The sequence below is a fragment of the Tursiops truncatus genome, chromosome 3, assembly GCF_011762595.2.
Source record: "Tursiops truncatus isolate mTurTru1 chromosome 3, mTurTru1.mat.Y, whole genome shotgun sequence".
NCBI classification, from domain to species: Eukaryota; Metazoa; Chordata; class Mammalia; order Artiodactyla; family Delphinidae; genus Tursiops; species Tursiops truncatus.
Window position 1 is genome coordinate 123,349,550 of NC_047036.1, and position 21,900 is coordinate 123,371,449.

Below are 21,900 nucleotides of genomic sequence, written 5' to 3' on the forward strand. Positions count from 1 at the left end.
TCAGTCTGTGAAATGGTGATGACAGTTCCTCACTCACAGCGTTGTTATGAGGAACAATGAGATCACACGTGTAATCTCACCCTAGTGCTCGACATACAATATGTATTAACTGCTGTTACCATTACTAATATGATCACTGTAGTATCTTTTAAAATACACTAGGGAAGAGCCTGTTATCTGTGCTCAGCACTGCAGGGGAATTCTCGATATTTATTCCTCACTGCAGACTCTAGTCTAGCGGATGGATGGGTGGCTCCAGTCTTCATCCCATCGTTCCCAAGATGCCTCCACACAATGCCCGCTGCTTGTCATTCTGCACCAACCTGGCCAGCAAGGAGTTGATGTAGTCAGGGGTAGTTGGGTCAGGACTCAGAGGCGGGGATGTCACAAACGCAGCCGCCTTGGCCCAGTTCTTGCTCCAGTAATGGGTCCCATCCGTGCCCAGGCTGGCGGTGATGGGCTCACCAAAGACCACGTTTCCTGCAACAGGGAGGACAGAGGTAATGGGTGATATAATATATGTGCTGCCCTGGGCCGGGCTTAGATAATCATAGCCCCTAAGCCTACTCAAGGCTGTGGCTCTGGAGTCAGGCAGGCCTGGGTTCAAGTCCATGTTCCCCCACTTTTCTAAGCCTCTGCTTTTCTATCTTCTAAATGGGAACAATTCTGTATTCTGTAGAAGCCCCTAGTTGCAAGATGCAGCATCAATTCTCAAATTCTGAGGCAAATTAACATTTGAGGCAAAAAAAAAAAAAAAAAATATATATATATATATATAAATTGGAAGATTCATCCTCATTTCAGAAATGTTAAAATGTGGAATAAATAGGTCCTGGGGCTTCCCAGGTGGCGCAGTGGTTGGGAGTCCACCTGCCAATGCGGGGGACATGGGTTCATGCCCTGGTCCAGGAAGATCCCGCATGCCGCGGAGTGGCTGGGCCCGTGAGCCATGGGCTCTGAGCCTGAGCGTCCAGAGCCTGTGCTCCGCAACAGGAGAGGCCACAACGGTGAGAGGCCCGCGTACCGCAAAAAAAACAAAAACAAAACAAAAAACAAAAATAGGTCCTGGAATTGATGAAATAAGATGACGTCTACTTCTCAGCCTTGTGAAAAAGAAAGGTTTGGCAAACACAAAGTGTCTGCCACATAAGAGATGCTAAGCAAATGTGATTCCTTTTACACCTCTTCCTCTTCCCCACTGTAGAAGCCCAAAGCCACATACGTGCCCACATCACTGGGAACCGCTACATCCTGCTGTTGCAAAGACATGCTTTGGTTCCACAAAGTAAAACCAGTTCCTGAGGATGACACATCTTATTTGCATCATGTTTGTTACTCCTTAACCTAAAGCAATGAGTAATTTGCTCAAGGACACCCAACAACCAGGGACACAGCAAAGCTGAGGTTAGCTTCCCGGACCCTGTGTCTAGAATGAGAGGCTGGAATGCCCAAACGAAGGAGAGGGGAGGAAGGATACTGGGACATACACTGATCTAAACTGAGCTTGTGAAAGAAGAAGGGACAGTGATACAGAAGGTAAACGCTATCTCATAGAAGGTGGGTTGCTATCAAGTTTCTCTGTGCCAGAATCTTGGGCTAACGATTCCTGTGCAGCCCTTGGCTTCTTTAAGTTTGCTCCTCCATCTTCCACATTCAAGTTCCCCACAAGGTGGAAGTTTAAGAAGGCTCTATGGCTAGGATTACAGGTTTTGCCTTGCTTCAACTCCAATCAATTTTAGGTTTTAGTTGCCTGGATTTCTGTGTTGGGAAGAATTCTAAATATGCTTCTGGTCTCACTAGAAAAGGCTCAGGATTGATTTGTGATGTCTGCCATGGGCAAAAGAAGGAAGCAATGGCAATGATTCATATAGGACAGACCTGTTCTTTGGGGCGGCAGTGAAAAGGATCCACATAGGACTGAAGAGAATTTCAAGGACTCTCCAAAAATATTTACCAAACTAAAGCATATGGGACCAAAAAGAAACGAAGAAATGAAAGTCAAGGCAAGCATTCAAGTACTATTAAGAGAAATACAACCTTAAAAGTGGAAGACCTCTCCCTTTGGACTATCTTTAGACGGAAGACTAGAATAAGTAGAGATTGTAATTACATTATTGACACAATTGGATTTGGAGACTAGCTCTCCAAGCTGGGAGATTCTGGACAAGATGTGCTTCAATTTCCTCTTCTGAAAAATGGTGATAATAAATGCCAGTTTCTCCTGGTGCTTTGTGAATGCTACATAATAATACATTTAAAGTATTTCCCCTCAATGCAGGGCATACAGTTGGTCCTCATTAAATTGAAATTCCTAATGTTGATTCTGAGCAGCCGTGCAGAGATGCTGAGGAGCACTTGGGGATTAAACACCCTGGGGCTTAAATAGTCCCCTGGTCCAGAGGGAAGAGTGAACCCTGCCATACACTGTCTTCCTGCTCTGAATGCTCTTGACTCCTTCCCTGAGAATGACGGTTCATGAGATGTTTATTGGCTTCCATCTCAGCAGCCGGTTTTTCATCACTAAAATAATGCCTCCCTTCCACCCTGGAGACACAGCTGTACTAGTTCTCCTTGCCAGAAAGTCATAAGCCAGGAGGCTAAGGGTGAGGAATTTTTCTACATGGAATTTAAAATAAGACCCAGCATATAATTGAAACACACTGTCTTTGAAGCCCCCAGGTCATCCGACAATGGGTCCCAAGCAGGATGTGGCCATCAGCACGAGGCAAGACAGGGTGAGGATAGTAGGTGGCCGTGGGGAGAGGAGTGGAGGTGTCCCCGTGCACTTTTCTTTTCCTTTTTCCCTTCTCCAAGAATGGGTAAGCAGCACTGGGCTTCATTCCTGGTTCTGTCCTGATGACTCATACCCAGCGAAGCAGCCAGGCCATATCATATGGAGACACTTAAAAGCTGAGCGAGAAAACAGCAGGCTTCCCATGAGCAGGGTAAGGTGAGCAGGTGGTGCCCCAGAATCTGCCAGCTAGAAAGGCTGGCGGGGCAATTAGGGAGATTCCCCTCCCGTAAGAAAAGGGTCCCGTTTGCCAGAAGGTCAGGCAGCCAAACACTCGGCCATCGGTCAGCTGGGACTATTTTTAGCCGCCCCAGTCACTCACATGTGGAGTTTTACAGACCAGTTCTGGGTTTGGTAGATGAATCATTCAGCTTGGTCCCACGGGCACACGGCAGTCACAATCATACAGCCGGGCCTAGGAAATCCTCCCTCCCAACCAAACGCAGAGCCCTACGGCTCCTGTGTCTCAACCACACTCTGTTCACAAGGGAGCCCATTAGTGCGTCACTGAGGACAAGAACGGAAAGCAGGAAAGCAAGTTTTGAAATGAGGGTAAGCTTGAGCTTAGCACGAGGTGAGCAAAGGAAGCCGAGTTAACAGCCATGGAGAAAAGAAACAGAAGTCAGAAGGCCATGGGGACAGAGCCAGGTCATGAAGGCCACACCGCTGGATGCCCTTTGGAGACCCATTCAATGCCTTCTCTGAAATAACCTGGGCTCCCCTGAGTGGCTCAGGGGGTGGGACCTCCTCCCTGTACACTGCCCTCAACCCTGGCCAATCAATTACACCATCTCCGGAGCAGATATTGGTTCAGAGATGAGCCCACAACCCAAGCCAAGGCAGTGGCAGTATTCCTGGGGACTTTCGCTTGAGCTATTGGAAAAGATGTTCTCTACTCCCTCACCATTGCCCCCACCAAGTGTAGAGGACAAGAACAGCTCTTAGCATTTATTCTTGTCATTGTTCATACTGAAAAGAGAGGAAAGCAGAGTCCAGAAAGGAATAACAGTGATAGAGCTCTAATATCAGTGTTTAAACCCCTTGATCCAGCCATGCCTGAAACACCCTCAACCAATAATTTACTTGTTGAAGTCCATCTGAGTAGGGTCTTTGACTGCTGCACCAAATATAATCTTCATGAATATGTCCAGTTATAAAGTTCAGATAACATGAACTGACAGTGAAAGGTCCCAGGGAGGAAAAGAGAGGCACCAATTCTCCAAAGAACTGATTCAAGCTGTGTCGTCTCGGGCAGACCACTTACCCTTCCTGAGCCTCAATTTACTCATCTGCCAAGTAGTAGAAATCCTGGGATCCTGCCATCCACACAGGATGCAGAAAGGATCCAATGGGCTAACAAGGATGAGGGGCTTCCCTGAGAGCAAGGCAATGAGCAAAATAGGCACCTTGTATACAGGACAGCCAAGGGAAAGGAGCCACATGGCTCATTAGGGGCTCTGAGATCTTCGGAGCACAAATCACCTTTTTTCCTGGCTTGTGAGATGAGGTCGGCTGCACTCTTGCTCATGACCTTCGTGACGTAGAGAGGACAGTTGGTTTGGCTGGCGATGGTGATGGCACGGAACACAGCCTCAGCTTCCAGCTGCAAAAAAAAAGTCCTCGGGAGTCAAGGGGAGCACAAACCTCTCAGAGTGCCGCTCCCCTGTCTCTACAAACTGAGAATGCAGCGCTGCACAGAGGTTAAAAGCCTGGAAGATCTGCAGTTAGACGCCCTGGATCCAAACCTCAGAACTACAGCTTCCCAGCTGTGTTGCTTCACTGGGCTTCTCAAAAGTGGAGATCAGCCCAGAGATAAACCCACCCACCTATGGTCAACTAATCTACAACAAAGGAGACAAGGATATACAATGGAGAAAAGACAGTCTCTTCCATAAATGGTGCTGGGAAAACTGGACAGCTACATGTAAAAGAATGAAATAAGAACACTCTCTAACACCATACACAAAAATAAACTCAAAATGGATTAAAGACCTAAATGTAAGGCTGGATACTGTACAAACTCTTAGAGGAAAACATAAGCAAAACACACTTTGACATTAATCGCAGCAATATCTTTTTTGATCCACCTCCTAGAGTAATGAAAATTAAAAAAAATAATTTAAAAATGGGACCTAATTAAACTTAAAAGCTTCTGCACAGCAAAGGAAACCATAAACAAATCGAAATGACAACCCACAGAAAGGGAGAAAATATTTGCAAACGAAGTGACTGACAAGTGATCTCCAAAATATACAAACAGCTCATGCAGCTCTATGTCAAAAAAACAAACAACCCAATCAAAAATGAGCAGAAGATCTAAATAGACATTCTCCAAAGAAGACACAGAGATGGCTAACAGACACATGAAAAGATGCTCAACACCACTAATTATCAGGGAAATGCAAATCAAAACTATAATGAGGTATCACCTCATACTGGTGAGAATGGCCATCATCAGAAAACCTACAAACAATAAATGCTGGAGAGGGTGTGGAGAAAAGGGAACACTCTTGCACGGTTGGTGGGAATGTAAATTGATACAGCCACTATGGAAAACAGTATGGAGGTTCCTTAAAAAACTAAAAATAGAACTACCATATGACCCAGCAATCCCACTCCTGGGCATATATCCAGAGAAAACCATAATTCAAAAACATACATGCACCCCAATGTTCATTGCAGCACTATTCACAACAGCCAGGACATGGAAGCAACCTAAATGCCCATCAACGGATGAATGTATAACGAAGATGTGGTGTACACACACACACACACACACACACACACACACACACACACACACACACAGGAATATTACTCAGCCATAAAAAAGAACGAAATAATGCCATTTGTAGCAACAAGGATGGACCTAGAGATTATCATGGCCCTAGAAATTATCGTAAGTAAAGTAAGTCAGAGAGAGACAAACATCATATAATATCGCTTAAATGTGGAATCTAATAAAATGGTACAAATGAACTTATTTTAAAAACAGAAACAGAGTCACAGACATAGAAAACAAATTTATGGTTACCAGGCGTGGGGGAAAGGGGAGAGTAAATTGAGAGATTGTGATTGACATATACACACTATTATATATAAAATAGATAACTAATAAGGACCTACTGTATAGCACAGGGAACTCTACTCGCTACTCTGTGATGAAATCAACTATACGCCAATAAAAATTAAAAAAGGAAGTGGAGATAGGGAGGGTGTATCAGGGGACGGTGGGGTGAGAGCAGTGTCTGGCCAGAGTGGGCGCTGCATCAGCGAAGCCAGAGTTTTCCCTTGGCCTATTCTCTCCTCTCCCAGTGGTTATCACAAAGGCCACATGTGATGGAAGTCTTTGCTCCCCAGTCTGCCCAGGGCAGAATCTCTGGCAAAACACAATCCCAACACCAGTATGTATAAATAACCAGTGAAGGCAACTAGGCATTAAGTCCTTTCCTGCAGCAATGGGTGGTCAGCGACGGGTTCGTTCCCACAGGCATTTCTTACACTAATAATTCCCAGGCTTCTCAACACAAAGATTTCTTTTATCACTGATTTTCCTCCAGCCCACCCTAATGTAGAATTCATGTTTTCAAATATACTAACCGACCCAGTTGAATTTAATGAGTAAGAAATAATAAATCATCCCTTATTTTATTAACAAAGCAGGATCTTAGAGCTCAGCCTCTCTCATGAGCTGGATCTGTGTTCTGGTTCTGCCACTTAGAAGCCAGGTGATCTCAGGGATGTTACACAACTTCCCAAAGACTCAGTTTCCTGGTCCATAAAGCGGGGATAATAATAGGACGTGACACACAGGGCCGTTCAGAGAATTAACAGAGTTCATCCTTGTAAGGCAATTAGCTCAATCCTGGAACAAGGCAAGTGTTCCTTGAAGGCTAGCTATTGGTTGCATTGCTGATGACGGCTTCTGACCAGTGGGAGAGCCTGCGTTACTACCCAAAGCCCGAATTAGTCCAATTCAGCCCAATGCAGACACGCTGGCGTTTTTCCTTTCAATCAGCAACAGCTCCTTTTTAGATGGATATGACCCTCTGGTTAGCCATGCAACCCAACACTTTAAAAAATATCGAAAATAGCTTGCAGATACATGCCCAGTGTTTGTATAACGCAAACCAGTCACTGCCCTTGGTGAGTGTGACTTAGGAGAAAGACTCTAAGAACTTGGCTGGTCCAGCCAGCATCCCCCAAGCTGCACTTTGTTCCATATGGTGAGATCAAGATCCTGGAGCCCCAAGCACAGGTGAATGTGGCCACCTTCCTGAAGCACCCAGACGTCAGAGTGGCTGTCTCCGAGCCTCGGCTTCAGCTCTCTGAACAGCATTACTCCAGATGCTATCTGGGTGTGCTTTGAACTGAAGAGGGGCTTCAGAGCCCCTCCTGCGCCCTCCTTCTTCATGCCTGTGCTGCCCACTCCAGCTCCTCCACGACTGCAGTCCCGGCCCCTTTGATCTCATCCCCCCTGCTCCAAGCACCGCAGGGTTTTCAGCACCTTGACAACATGACTATCTTTGGAAGGTTACATCACCCTCCAACTTCACCCAAACGGGCTTCCAGCGTTGTCGAGATCTGCAGCTGAGAGGCTTTTTACTAAAAAGGAGATGGGAACAGGGAGGAGAGTAGGGTTGGGGGGCGGGGTTGGAAAAACAAACCAAGGAACAAAAATAGACTCTGCTCAGAAATCCCCTGGCTGCTGCTGCAGAAATCGATCTTGCCAGGACTTCTCCACAGTGAACAGCATTGAAGAAGTTTCACAAACAGTACTGATCACCCTGGCCTACTCACACAGGGTAAACAATTTTCCAGTCCCTCAAACGTGATGGCCAGTGGCTTAATCTCTCTGAGCTCCTGCTTCTTTATGTAACGATAATACCCAGACTGGGGCAAGGATAACCGTTATCTCCATTAAATGCAATGAGCATAGTACTGGGTATAGGCAAATACTCCAAAGAAGGGACCTGGTATTAAGGAGACCGACTTTTCCGGAGGGCTGTGACTATAACCTTGATCACACAATTATAAATTATTTCACCTGGCAACAAAAATATCATTAAACACAATGGAGCTTCTAGGGTGCTTATAATGTTCTGTTTCTCCAACTGGGTGCTAGTTACACAAGTGTGTTCAGTTTGGGAAAATCCATTCCTTTATGAGAGGAACAGTATTCTCTATGTGTGCTACGTTTTCTTTTTTAAAAAGATCCTAACAGAGACAGCCAACGGGAATACTGTGATTTCTGGTTCTGGCTCCTTCTTCTTCCTGTTGTAGAGAGTACGGAGCTTGGGATGATACAACAGGAAAGGATTTGCTTTGTTGACATGGAGGGCCTGGAATTTGCTGCAGGTGTCAGACCCAGGCTGATCTCCCAAAGCCAAGGTGCTCTCAGCCATATGGGCAGCCCATTCCCAGCTCCAGGCCTGTGCCAGCAGCTGAAGCTGCTGACAGCTCAGAGACGTGGAATCAGCCACTAGTTACCATTCGTTGGTTCTTTAGCTCCTAAGCACTGATGCTAATCAGCATTCATCTTACACGTGGGAAGAACGCACCTGGATGACCTCATCACCATACACAAATCAATAGATATAATGTGTACGACAAACCCATTCGGCCCCCTGTCGATATTGTGCACGACTCATAATATGGAATAAAGCAATAGTGGAAATGTCTGAGATTCACATGATTAAGAAAGGATTTAGATATTTACCAGTCCTAATGAGTAACTGTGCAACACCCTCCGACTTGTATTGTCTTTAGAGAGATCAGGGGCCACAAGTAAACACTGCCTTTCCACTCCTTGCTAATTTCCTCAGGGGCCTTGAGTTGGGTCAGTCAGATGTGGTCTTTGGAAGAAATGTTCCAGTTTCTGTCTGGTATTCACAGAGTCCCACCACCTTTCAGAGATGTTTGTTCACACACCTTATGTGTGTGTGCCAACAGAGGGGGAGCTGAACGCAAACACTACAATGTAAAATGGGCAGCAGGCCATAAAGCAGGCTGCTGCGATGACGGGAGTCTCCCGGAAGATGAGGCTAAAAAAAAAAGAGCCTCCATTGCTACTGCTTCTCTCCCTCCACCCCTCTCCCTACGACATCCTCCTGAAAATTACCTCCTCTGGTCTGCTCAGTACATGGCCTTCTGGGCCAGTTATCCCCATTTCCAACATCCGGGTTTGCTCCTAGAATGAGAAAAGAACGGAGAAGAGTTTTTATATGAGCTCAACCAAGGTTTGAAAGAGTTAGGCTGGTATATTCTAATCTAAAGATGTGTTCAAGGGAAAAAGAAGAATCAAATGGGGATGTTGAACAAATTTGTTAATTCTATATCTGGAATTGCAAAACAGGGTAGAGTCTTAACTGAAAGAAGAAAAGAGCCTTTAAGGGTGGCTTTTTTTATTAAAAGGACGACAGTCTGTCAAAGTATCAAGTTTTTTCTCCATTACACGTCAAGTCGCACCAGCTCACTTATTCTTCATTTCTTTCAGATGCAGACACCTCTGAAAGGACACTGGCTTAACTCGTTTGTTTATTCATTCATGCATTTTGAAACCCATTCCTTCAACAAAATGTATTGACTACCTGCTCTGGGAGAGGCTCCAGGTTAAGCACTTGAATTAACTTCACGGAGCTTACAGTTTCCTGCTCTGTTTCTCAAAGTCTGCTCCATCCACCACCTGCATCAGAATCTGCTGAGCTGCTTTTGTAAAAGTGCAGATGTCTAGCTTCACCCAGGTCTACCAACTCAGAATATATGAGATCAATTCTAGGTTTTTGTATTTTAATAAGCCCCTCGGGCTTTCTCGTGCTTCAAATGTTTGGCTATAATAAGCCGATTCAGAATTTCACCAGACTAAATCATGCCTCTAAACAGCATTACCTGACTTAGCCTTTTGGTCAAATTCTATTTAACTAGGCTGTGGATGTGGCAGAGCTCTCTACCCCTCATAGCTGATGGCTAACTTCCTCAGACTCGGCCAGCTTTCTGGAAGCAGGAGGCTGGGCTAATCAGAACTGGCACAAATCCCCAGCCGCAGATGTGCAGTTCTGCAGGCATTCACGCTCAAGCACTGAGCCCCGTTCCTAGGAACCTCGCGCTGGTGACATAGGAGATGAAGGAGGGAGTGAGCTGAACGAGGCTTTGTCTCACCTGGAAACAATGAGATGCTTACAAAGGAAGGGATCCCTTCGCCCTGGCAAAGAAGAACTCTTTTTTTGTTGGGTTTTTTTTTTTTTAATTCACGTACATTTTTTAAAGAGGAGGAGGAGGAAGGTGCGTATGCTATCAGCAACCACGAGAAGTAAAATGGTCACTGCCTCTCGCTCGACAGAACTGGACCAAAGGTCAGACAGAGGTTGATACTTCCAGCAAAGTACCTCCACTTTTCATTCTTCCTGTTCCATGTATCAAAGCTTAGATTAAATACAATTTCTTCCAAACTCTGGTGACTTTTGACACTGAACTGCCTCGTGAAGTCACACAAGGGTTGAGGTGTCCAACTAAAGCATCTTCCATCTCACACGACGCTCTCCTTCCTATCTGGTCCAAAAGTGCTGCGACAACGCACAGGATGGAACTCGCTCGAACGATGGTCTCCAAGCACATTCCAATCACCAGGGCAACTTTTCCGTAATACACCTGACTGAGCTCTCCTACGACCTCCCGAAGCTGGATCTCTGGAACTCGGAGAATCCCAGGGAGCGTTCCTTAAGCTCCATGGGTGATTCCAGTGCACTGCTCACGTTGGGATAGCCTATACGCAAAGCCACGGTGTCCCTATAGCTGGAAGGTTAAGAATAACATGTAGGGCTTCCCTGGTGGCGCAGTGGTTGAGAGTCCGCCTGCCGATGCGGGGGACACGGGTTCGTGCCCCGGTCCGGGAAGATCCCACATGCCGCGGAGCGGCTGGGCCCGTGAGCCATGGCCGCTGAGCCTGCGCGTCCGGAGCCTGTGCTCCGCAAAGGGAGAGGTCACAACAGTGAGAGGCCCGCGTACCGCAAAAAAAAAAAAAAAAAAAGAATAACATGTAAAGACCCATGGATGCCACCTGACATGGGTGGGGGAGGTGTGGGCACCTAGAGGCACCGATCTGTAATTACGTCACAGTTTCGGTTGCTCCAAGAGGAAAGGGACCCTGTCTTTTTCACCTTCCCCCTCCAAGGTTTGGCACATAGTAGGCACTCAGTAGATATTTGTTGGACGAAGGGCTAAAGACGCTGTACTCTCCGACTGCCCTTCCAGCTTGAAACTTTTGAAAATGTCCCTTGTTGGTACCCTTAGAAAATACTTCTTGCTCTTTAGTCACTTTGCATAACGTGTAGCAAAAACTCCGAGTATAGCAGCTGTCTTCATTTAAACAATGTGATAAAATCTTTCAGCTTGAGCTGAATTTAATAAACACATACACGAAACTCATCCAAATGGAAAAGCGCCTTTATTCTTTTCCTGACCGGGAACAGATCTTCCCAAGGTGGGTTGGAGGCGGGGAGGCGGTGCGGAAGCAGACACACTTCTGTGCTAAGAAGCCTCAAAAGGAAGCTGGAAAGGGGCTGTGAGTCGGAGCCTGTCTGCCTCCACAGAGGCTAGGATGAAGAAGCAGGGAGTCTGATCGCTAGGGCATCTGGAGGGAGGGCTGGGGCGTCTGGCTGCTGCACGGAAAGTTTGAGAATGGGGAGGAGAGACAGCTCCACCACCACCAGGATGCCTCCCATGGGAGCAAGGCATCTGGAGCCTCTTCGGAAAATGACTTCATTATCTGGGTGTGCGGGGGATGTGGGAGAAGGCTGTCAGGGGCCTGACTAATTAACCTCCTCGGTCATAAGGGAGTGGAAACTGCACGCTTAACTCACCTCCTCCGCTAGAGAGACAGCCCTGAGAGTCTGAAATCCTAACAGCTGGAGCCTGCACAGCCCGGGCGCTGCCTCTCCGGGAGCCTGTAGCTGGACTGGTGGAGAAGGACCCTTCTCCACCATCTCTGGGTAAAGATGCTAACTGAGGCACATCCCCTGAGAAGCTAAGATTGTGTTCTCCCACTTGCTGGCTGTGATCCCTGGGCCAGTGACCTCATCCTTCAGAGCCTCAGTGTTCTCATCTATAAAACAGGGAGGAGGGTGGGCGCCACCTTGAAAGGCTTGGACGAAGATTAAATGGGAACATACGAGAGCCCTGACTAGGGCCTGGCACATGGTGGGAAGCGCTCCCCAGGTGGGTCCTGCTGTTAGAAGCTGACGGGTCTGAGATGAGGGTCGGCCTCAGTGTGTTCCCACACCCCTGCCGACCACATTCGCCACGTCCTGGACAACTTCTAAAGCACAGCCCGAGTACTCGAGAGCTCTGGAATGCATCTGTTTTGGCTCCCCGCTATAGCCTAGTGCTGCACAAGGCACTGCACTGGCACAAAGCACTCAGGAAATACTCTTAAAAGAATGAATAATGGTTTCTTGCTGTTAATGTTATCGAATGGACTAAGAGAGCTGACACTGTTTGCTGGCGGCCGCCTCCTAGCGGAAGCCAATCCTGAATGCTTCCGAGATCAACAAAACCCTGGCGAAGACACGTCTGTGCATCTAGCCCATTAAGCAACCCAGGAGATGGAGAGAGAAGTGCTTTCTGCTTCCTTACAAATGATCGATTTGGGCCTTGGGGCCCTTGCTTTCATCACTCTTTCCTCAGGTTTCTCAATATGATTTCTAGGAAATCAGTGGGATGTCTGATCCCCACAAGACCTGAATTCATTATCTAAGGCCATGAGTTCCACAGTCCTGGCTCAGATTTCCAGCTTCTGAAAAATGCTGTCTTAGAGTTTTTCTTTAGGACTGAGCGTGACACGTACCTTGGACTCATTTTCAAAACAGACTCAGCGATGCTCTCCCACTAAATGGCCCAATTTGAAAACCTCCTCTGCCAGGATGCCTTTTCTGATTCCCCAGAATGGCCAGACGGCTCCCTGCTCTCCAGCAGCTTCTGCTTTCTCCCTCGCTTGTCTATTTGCCCTCATAATTCCTCCTCCTAGACTGTGAGGTCCTTGAGGGCAGGTTCTGTTCTTAGCAGAGTACTTACGAGGGTGCCTGGCACATACTGAGAGCTCTGGCAACACTGAAGAAATGAGAAAATAAATGGGAGGCAGACCCTAGCCCAAGCAGGAAGTGTACTGCAGGGAGCTGCGCTGTGTTACCTGGGCAATGATATCCCCATTCTCAGCGTGCACCTGAGCGATGGCTCCCAGCTCTCCCAGACAGGTGAAGATCTCATACAGCTGAAACAGAAATGAGTCTTCGTCACATTCACAAGACCCAGTGCTTTTAGCAATCTCATGCAAGGGCCAACGACTAGGGCCAGAGCTAAAATAAATGGGATGAACTAGAGCAAATAAGTGACTAGGGCAGAAATACAGACTAAAACATGCACAACCAAAGAGGAGTGCTAATCCAAAGGAACTCTAGGAAACTATCTATATAAGGAACCCAGCATGTCTCCTAGGCAGACAGGGCACACATCTAACAGAGTGATACTGACCCCCCTACTCTGCCTCCTGCACATACTTTAAATGGAATTACTTCCCACTGAACTCAGATAGAGCTTCAGAATCCTTCTTAACACTCCTGAAAGGCACTGCAGCCTGGCCAGAAGCTAACTCAAAAGCTGAAACCTCTATCTCTTAGCCCCTCAAGGCAGACCACCCTTCATCTCCTTGCCCGGTGGTATGGGAATTCATTTTCTGTATTTCTTCTGAGAAGCTGAGATTTGTCTAAAACAAGCACACCCCATGCATTTCGGAGAGAGAGAGTCAGAGGCAAGCTGGTACGATTACCCCAAAGAGTAGACGGCCCTCCTTAATCCCACAGGGCTGAGCACTTACACTCCCCCTGAGTTCCCGAGGGGTGTAGAGTTTGTTTGGTAGATGGGAGATTTAGACATGCCCTTCCTCTTGTCCTTTTGAGAAGGCTGCTACCAGTGGAAATGTTAGTTCCCTGTCTGCCTTGCCCCGGGCACCCTGCCCGTTACCTTATTTAAAATGTAGCGTAAACGGCGAGGACTTCAGGAAGCTCTCTTGCCCAGCAGTCTCCCACACTGACCACAGTAACTCATGTGCAAAGAGCCAAGGTCACCAGCAACCACAGGAAAGCCATCCAGAGACCCCAAACCACACAGTGATGGGTTATTACCTCTGTGTTCGACATTTGATACAAATCCTTATAGGCCATGTAAACCATGAAGGAGTTCACCCCTGCAAGAGAGGGATGGGAGGGAAGACAGGAGGAAGACAGCATTATCACGACCCTGCTGCATCCTGTGCTCCCACTGTGACACCCCCCGGGCCCTGAGGGCATCGCAGGCCCCTGCCCAATGCAAAGCAGATGCGTCCCATTCTCCAAGAGCATTTTTCTATTTCCTCCTCTACCCTGTAAAATTGATGATTCCTATGATGTCATAGCAGAATGGTCTCTTCTTCTGCGGCTCCTTCCTGCCTCCCCCTCCACAGTTCCCAGCCCAGAGGGCCAACAAGCCTCGACACTGCTCAAGGCAGGATACAGTGTCAGGAATCACTGCAGCACACTAGCCGTGTACACACACTAGGAGTGGCACCACGTGCTGGGTCAGCGAGCTTGGAAACCCTAACCCCTTGAGCCTCGGTTTCCTCATCTGTAAAATGGAAAAATAACACCATCCTGCTTCGTAAGGTGGTTGGAAACTTTAAAAGACAACACATGCAAAACTCTTAGCACCAGCACGTGGCTGATCTCCTGGGAGCGGTTTATTTTGCTCTTTGTGGGTGCCTGCTCTCCCAGGCCTGGGCAAGGTGTTGGGTCTGAGAGAGAACTAAGATCTAGAGCCTGTCCTAGGGGAAGTAACAGAGCTAATGCAGAGAAGTCAAGGTTCACCTTGGGCTTAAATATCTAAGTCACCAGCGTTACAAGGAAAGAGCCATTTAATTTCTCCCCCCAAATACACTATTAATAGAGTAATTTACAGAAACAGGTGGGACTGGGGGACAGAGAGTCATTTAGAGGAAAGGAGAGTAATTTTGTTCTCCAGCCATTAGGGCCATCTCAGCCCACAGTACTCCAGGCCAAAAGTGGACTGTAATCTGGGACCTTCCCTACCCAGAATGGTGCAACTCAGGGTAGTTTTTCCCAACACAACCCTTCCCACAAGCCTCTGGGTCATCCGTGGTATGACTCAGGCCCTTCAGAAGGGAAGTGGGTGTTAAAGCCATTCACTTTTCTACCTAGTTGAGATGCAGTGTGAAAGGAGACACAGAAAGAAGGGAGGCAGGAGACTTCCCTGGCGGTCCAGTGGTTAAGACTCCACAGTTCCACTGCAGGGGGCGCGGGTTTGATCCCTGGTGTGGGAACTAAGATCCCGCAAGCCGGCTGTGCGGCCAAAACAAAAAAAGGGAGGGGTTAATCTCACCCTCTGTATCAGATAGTGAGAACCGGGCAGAGCTTGTGGGGTGAGCAGGGGATGCAAAGGAGAGCTCGTCCTCTGGGAGGTCATCCCCTCCCCCGAACCCCGAGCACACTGCCTTCCACTGCACTCCTGGCCTTTGCATCGAGACTGCTCATTGATGACAGTATTATAAAATTTGTATAATAATAATTATAATAATATTATTAGTACTAGTATCATAGCACTATTGTTACTATTATAACAATATTCTGCATCTTGCGGCATTTATCCTATTGCTCTGCACCGGCCTGCTTCCTTTTGCCATGGATACTGGCAGAGGCCATTCCTCATACTCCCCTAAGTCCTCCAGGCCCCCCTCGGATGCGGAGCACGTCACATGTCTGCGTGCATGTAGAGAGGGTGGTGTGTGTGTGAAATACTTGACCATCGGAACACAGAAAGAAGTAAACATAGAAGAATCTAAGTCAATGGGAACCTAAATCATGGACTCATAGAGAGGACACAGACACACGCAGATACATACACATACACACACACACACACACACACACACACACACACACACACACACACACACACACACACACACACACACACACACACACACACACACACACACACCTTTCAGGCCCTAAGCTCCTATCTGGAGTACGAACACATCTTTGCTCCCAGAAATGTCTTAGCCTTTTCCGAGGATGCTATTGTTACATAATAGTAATGGTTGGATCTTTGGAATCACAATGATAGAGGTTAAACATTCCTAATCTCATATGTACTAGCTGTATGACCTCATGTAAGACGTCAACCTCTCCTGACCTCAGTTTCTTCCTCTGTACAATGGGCAGTATTGCACGGAGGTGCAGAGCACAGGCTTTGGGTAGATCTACTGCTTACAAATTCTATGATCTTGGGCTACTTATTCGGAAGCCTCAGGTTCTCCAACTGCAGAGTAAGGATAATAATCCCTATCTCATGGGGATCCTGTAAGGAATAAGTAGGATGGCATAAAGTGTCTGGTCCATAGTGGTACCCCTATATCTGGCATTCATACTCAGGGTTCCAGGGTCCAGCAAGGAGAAGCAACTAAATGAGTGGACAGTATGGGAAGGACAGGCAAGGGGGAAGGGAGGAAGGCACATCCGGGCTCACCTTTGTCCTTGATCAGGCTCTGCACTTCCTGCTTGACGCTGTCATTCCAGTGGGTAATGTCCACGTGTAAGGAATAGTCACAGCAGCTCTTGCCATCGGCCCACTCCCGCCACTTCTCATAGGCCTCCGTCAGGCTGGACTCGGGCTCGGGCACCACGTGGTCAACTGAACAACAGAGGCCCCGCACAGGCGATTCATCAACACAGCCTTTGGTCCCCTCTGTACGGGTCTGCTCTTGCTTGCTTAGCTACGACAGCAAAGTCTCTATTTCCTGAGCATAGGATTAACCTTAGAAAGGGTTCCCGGGTGGTTTCAAGGTTGCTGATGATTCAACTGTCACTTAGCTATGGGATCTTGGGCAAATGACTAGCTTCTCTAAACCTTAATTTTCTCATTCTTAAAACAGGCACCAAGTGGGGATGGGGACAGGGGTAACACTGCCTTCCCTCTAAGTTTGTTAAGGGATTAAATGGGAAAATGCACGGGAAGTGCTTCACCTGATGCCTGGCACATAGTAAGCGCTCCATCAATATTAGCTATCAATTGATGAGCGCCTACTGCATGCCATTATTACCAGCATTACGGGAGTCACTGGTGATCCAAGTTGGACTCCCTTTTATGGGCAGAAGGAGGGGCTTTAAAGTTATGTCTGGGCACAGGAGAATGAATGCTCGTGCTTACTGCCGTAGCAAAGACCTGGTATCGGTTAAGTGAACTTGACGCTTGGCCCACAGATATTATTTCCATGCAAACTTTTTGTCCAGAATATGGTTTCTTTGAGGCCAAAACCTACTCTTGCAGTACCTGCAATGGTGGATAATACTTTTAAAAAGAGTAAGATTTACACCAATAACATTGGTGAGGTTAAGGCAAAAATTAGAGTTTTTCATAGTTCCCCATGGCAGTCGAGAGAAAGTATGAATTGGTACAACTTTCCTAAGAACAATTTTGAAATGTATATCAAAAACCATGACATTTTTCATACCTCAACAATTATTCCTATGCCTAAGAATTATCCCTAAGGAAATAAACACGGCTATATGCAAAATGTGGGTTCTCAAGATGTCTGCCACTATTTATATATTCATGTAAGTGAAAAACTGGGAACAAAGTCTTACAATAGGGAACTTTGGTTAAATACATAAATTGTGATACCTTCATAAAACGGATGTCAGGAGCCCATTTAAAATTTGGTAGAATAAAAATAAATGAATGGAAAGATATACATGACCTATTAATTAGTGAACATAGAAGGCTAAAGCACAGTATGTTTATTACAATCCTTTTTGTTAAATAGAAAAAAATATATAGCCAAACTGTGACAGTGAAGTGAGATTTATGGAGTTTTTTTTCTTTTCTGCATACGTAGGGTTTTTAAATTATCTACAAAGGACATGTACACTTCTGTTGTTCTTATATGCTTTCCTCTCTTCTCACGTGGAGCTCCTTCCCTAATGCAGAAGCCCAAGCCTAGTGCATATGTCCAGGTTTCTGAACAGGTCCAGCTCCTCGGCAAGATGGCAGAAGGCCGGGCCAACAGCACTGATTTCCTCAGCCTTCTAGCGCAGGCAGCCTACGTGCGCTTATCGGAAAGCAAAGGCATGGAGCTATGTTACTGATGCTTGGACCCACACCAGGGCCTTCGTGGGCAGGCCGCTGCCGAGAAGTCAGCTGGCTTCCTCCCTTTGGTCTCCCAGAATTGCACCTTTTATGGCCCTGGCACAATTTTCCTGGGTTCCCACACCCAACTAGCTGAAGCTGAACCCTGCTACTGCTCCCGTTGAAAGGAAGCAAAAGACAGTGAATAATACAGCTCAGGCTGTACTGAGTTCTTAAGTGGATGTATACCGTGGTAAACAGTGCTCTTGCTGACCAAGTGGGGGGGGGGGGGGCCAGGGCTGGGACGGGAGCCAATTCATTGGGATTCCTTTGGCTTAGGAAGGAGTGCCCTGGAATGCTATCTGCTCAGTAATCCTGGCATTCAACTCCCTAGGTCTCTTTGGAATTGCAAAAGTCACCAGAAAAACAAAACAAAACAAGAGAAACAACCCCCCCAGCTTGCCCAATCTTAAAGATACGAATTGGTCAAAACACAGCACAGACTAAATAACACTAACCACCAATGAAGCCTCCTAAGCTCTCAAGAACTGTTAAGTCTCATCATCATTCTCTCTGGGATGCTTCTCAGCCCCATTCTCACTGCTCTGCCTGTACTCTCTGCCCATGCTGCCTCAGACCCAAGTTGGAAGTCCTGAAATTACTTTTTGCCCACCATCCACAACTTTTTCAGTCCACTTTCCACAGAGACTGGCGCAGAGGTGATACGTGCTGATTCCCCACCCATGGTATACCGGACCCCTGCTCTAAGACAGACAGAGAAGACACCTGCTTTCAAGGTCATGAACCTCCTGAATCTCCTCTATGTGGTTACAGGAGCTGCCAATGTCCTCACCATAACCAGCTTTTCTCAGGTCTCATCAGGCAGAAAGTCCAAAAACTGAATTGAGGGGAAGTGTACGAGTTACCAACAGAGACCACTGCAGTTAACATGTTAGTTAAACTCACTCCCTAGGACCCCTCGCACGCTTTACAGAAATGTGTAAAGTCGGGGGACTTACTGATCATGGTGGTGCCCCCCGCTAAGGCAGCCTTGGTCCCTTGGAAGAAGTCATCCACTGTGGTCATTCCCTTGTAGGGCATCTGGAAGTGAGTGTGGACATCGATGCCTCCAGGAATCACCATTTTCCCATTGGCCTCAATGGTCTTCACCCCTCCAGGGACAATCAGATTGTCTCCAATTTGCCTGGTGAGACAGGGAAGCAACCAGCAATTTAAAAGAATGACTTCCAAGATAAACACAGTATTATAAGGATTTGCAATGTTGTAACTTATGTTTATCAAAGTAGTCTTTTGCAAGTGATTCACAAGTTTAGCAATCTAGAAACAAATAAAGACAGGTATCCATAACAGAAAACATTTTTATTACAAGACATTGAATATAGTTCCCTGTGTTATACAGTAGGACCCTGTTGTTTATTTTATATACAGTAGCGTGTATCTGTTAACCCCAAATTCCTAATTTATCCCTACCCGCCTTTCCCCTTTGGTAACCATAAGTTTGTTTTCTACGTCTGTGAGTTTGTTTCTGTTTTGTAAATAGGTTCATTTGTATCATTTTTTAGATTCCATATACAAGTGATATCGTAAGATATTTATCTTTAACTTACTCCACTTAGTATGATAATCTCTAGGTCCATCCAGAAAACAATTTTTTTATAGACACAAAACAATCTGATATGCTGTTTGGTAGGACCGTGTGTCCTGGCTTCGTACCGTAACCCCAGTGGCTTAACCATGTCTAGAATATAGGGTGTGTAATAAATATTTTTTAATAAGTGTTTTTATTATCCTTTTCATTTTGTTCTTTATTTAAAGGTCAGGAAGAACATTTGCAGAAGGACCGAATGGCTGTAAAATAATGAACTGTTAGGAGAGACTGAAGGAGGTAAAGAATCGTTTTAAAGAATAGGTGTGTGAACTTTGCTATCCTCTAAATGGGTTCATCTGTGCTCCTAATAACAAATGGAATCTGTCTAGGGCATTTCACAACTCAGACTTCACTCTCAATTCCATCCTTCCCTGATAGTTTATCTGTCAATCACAGCTGATGGCAGATTCTCAAAGAGGAAGCCAAAGACGCAGATGCCTACACCAGCTGCTTTTGTACGGTCAGCATCTCAGTAGAAGTTTCAAGCCAAGGAAGGTGATTATGACAACCTCCACCAGACACAGCTTCACCCAAGAAGCTTCAGAGCATCCCAGGGAGGCAGAGAGGGGGAGACTGGGGTGGGAAGGAAGCCAGTAAGTACGCCAAGGGCACACTACACAAGACAATTGGCGAATACAACTACTCCTAGCACAATGTAACCACATAGACCATCTACGTTGCTTAGTTCACATCCTTGATTGAAACATCCAGTTAATTCCAGGTAGACTTATGATTCTTTTTTTTTTTTTTACTAAACTTATTTTATTCATTTTATTTTTGGCTGCACTGGGTCTTCATTGCTGCTCGCAGGCTTTCTCTAGCTGTGGCGAGCGGGGGCTACTCTTCATTGTGGTGCGCGCGCTTCTCACTGCAGTGGCTTCTCTTGTTGCAGAGCATGGCCTCTATGCGCACAGGCTTCAGTGGTTGTGGCATGCAGGCTCAGTAGTTGTGGCGCACGGGCTTAGCTGCTCCACGGCATGTGGGATCTTCCCGGAGCAGGGCTCGAACCTGTGTCCCCTGCACTGGCAGACGGATTCTAAACCACTGCGCCACCAGGGAAGCCCTAGACTTATGATTCTTAAGGCTCTACATTATCATGAGCCCTCTCCTACCTTGGGGACACATGTACCCCACTGCCAGTCGCATGAATACTTTCCGCTTTTGTTCACAGCCAGCTAAGAAAGACACTTTCCTGGGGTAGGAAGAAGTCTACCACTTGCCTGACAAAATCTAAGTTCTACAACTAAAATGAAGTCTTCCTGACATCTCTAAGAGTTCACCCTTACCACGTCACCACTCTGCCATTCCAGAGCCACCACAATTCAAAACACACTGTGGAAAAAATGCAGCCTTGATTCTAACTCCATTCTAGTCCAGATACTGGCCAGTGTGTTCTCATTTCCCTCCCTCACTGATTCACCTCTAAGAGAAATTGAGAACCAAGGGCATGAAGAGTTGCCTGGCTTGGGTGTGCCTACGTATGTATGCTTCTACCAATTTTGACAACTGGTATAACACCCAGTCTGAAAAAGAAAAGCCTTCCCTCCTTTTCCCCACTGAACCAATCAAGGTCCCCTTAATCCTTGAAGGCATAGCTTCTATCTCCCCTCCTTGGTCAAGTTTCTACTGACAGCCAGGTCTAATAATTAAGAGTGTGGCTCTGCCCTGGACGTGAGCTATGTGGACTCGCAATCTTGGATCTGCTAAGACTAGCGTTATGACTTCGGCCAAGTTACTTAGCCTCACCATGTCTCAATTTTTTCATCTGTAAAATGTAATAAAAGTGCCTCCTCCATAGGTCTGTTGTATAGATTAAACATTAATCTGTGTTAAGCCCAAAGAACACTGTTAGTTAGGCACATGAAAATTTAGTAAATACCAGCTATTATAATCAATAACCACCTTAATCTCACATAGCCCTCTCCTTCCTCTGGATCTCATCTGTTCTACTAATTTAATACTCGATATTGATATTATCTGGTGATGTCATGTGCTTTGCATGTACAGACATGTCACTTCCCCTAAAAGACTCTCAGGTCCCTGGGGGAAGAGAGCACGATGATTTGGGTCCCAATGATATCTACCATAGCATGTGACATAGTACGTGTCCAGTGCCTGAGACAACTCCTTTGCACATAGCAGGTACTCCAGCAATCTTCACAGGAAACAACTCTGTAAAAACTGGAGGAAATTATTTCTGTTTTTATGCTCTGTGAGTTAAGAATGTTGTTGGAGATATATCATTTTATAGGACTGGATGAAGATCATGTTT

At 46.4% G+C, this 21,900-nt stretch overlaps 1 protein-coding gene across 3 annotated transcripts in view; it reads right to left on the reverse strand.

Annotated features, from left to right (window-relative positions):
• The window catches only part of DPYSL3 (dihydropyrimidinase like 3), a 114,666-nt gene that overhangs the window by 14,446 nt on the left and 78,320 nt on the right, over positions 1-21,900 (reverse strand). For all 3 annotated transcript variants that reach the window (XM_019924655.3, XM_073802669.1, XM_073802670.1), the window contains exons 3-9: positions 18,979-19,163; positions 16,361-16,525; positions 13,966-14,027; positions 12,975-13,055; positions 8,913-8,981; positions 4,274-4,394; positions 324-480 (exon numbers count right to left, since the gene is read on the reverse strand). In XM_019924655.3, the coding sequence (XP_019780214.1) occupies positions 324-480; positions 4,274-4,394; positions 8,913-8,981; positions 12,975-13,055; positions 13,966-14,027; positions 16,361-16,525; positions 18,979-19,163 (840 nt within the window). The remainder of the gene's footprint in view (positions 1-323; positions 481-4,273; positions 4,395-8,912; positions 8,982-12,974; positions 13,056-13,965; positions 14,028-16,360; positions 16,526-18,978; positions 19,164-21,900) is intronic.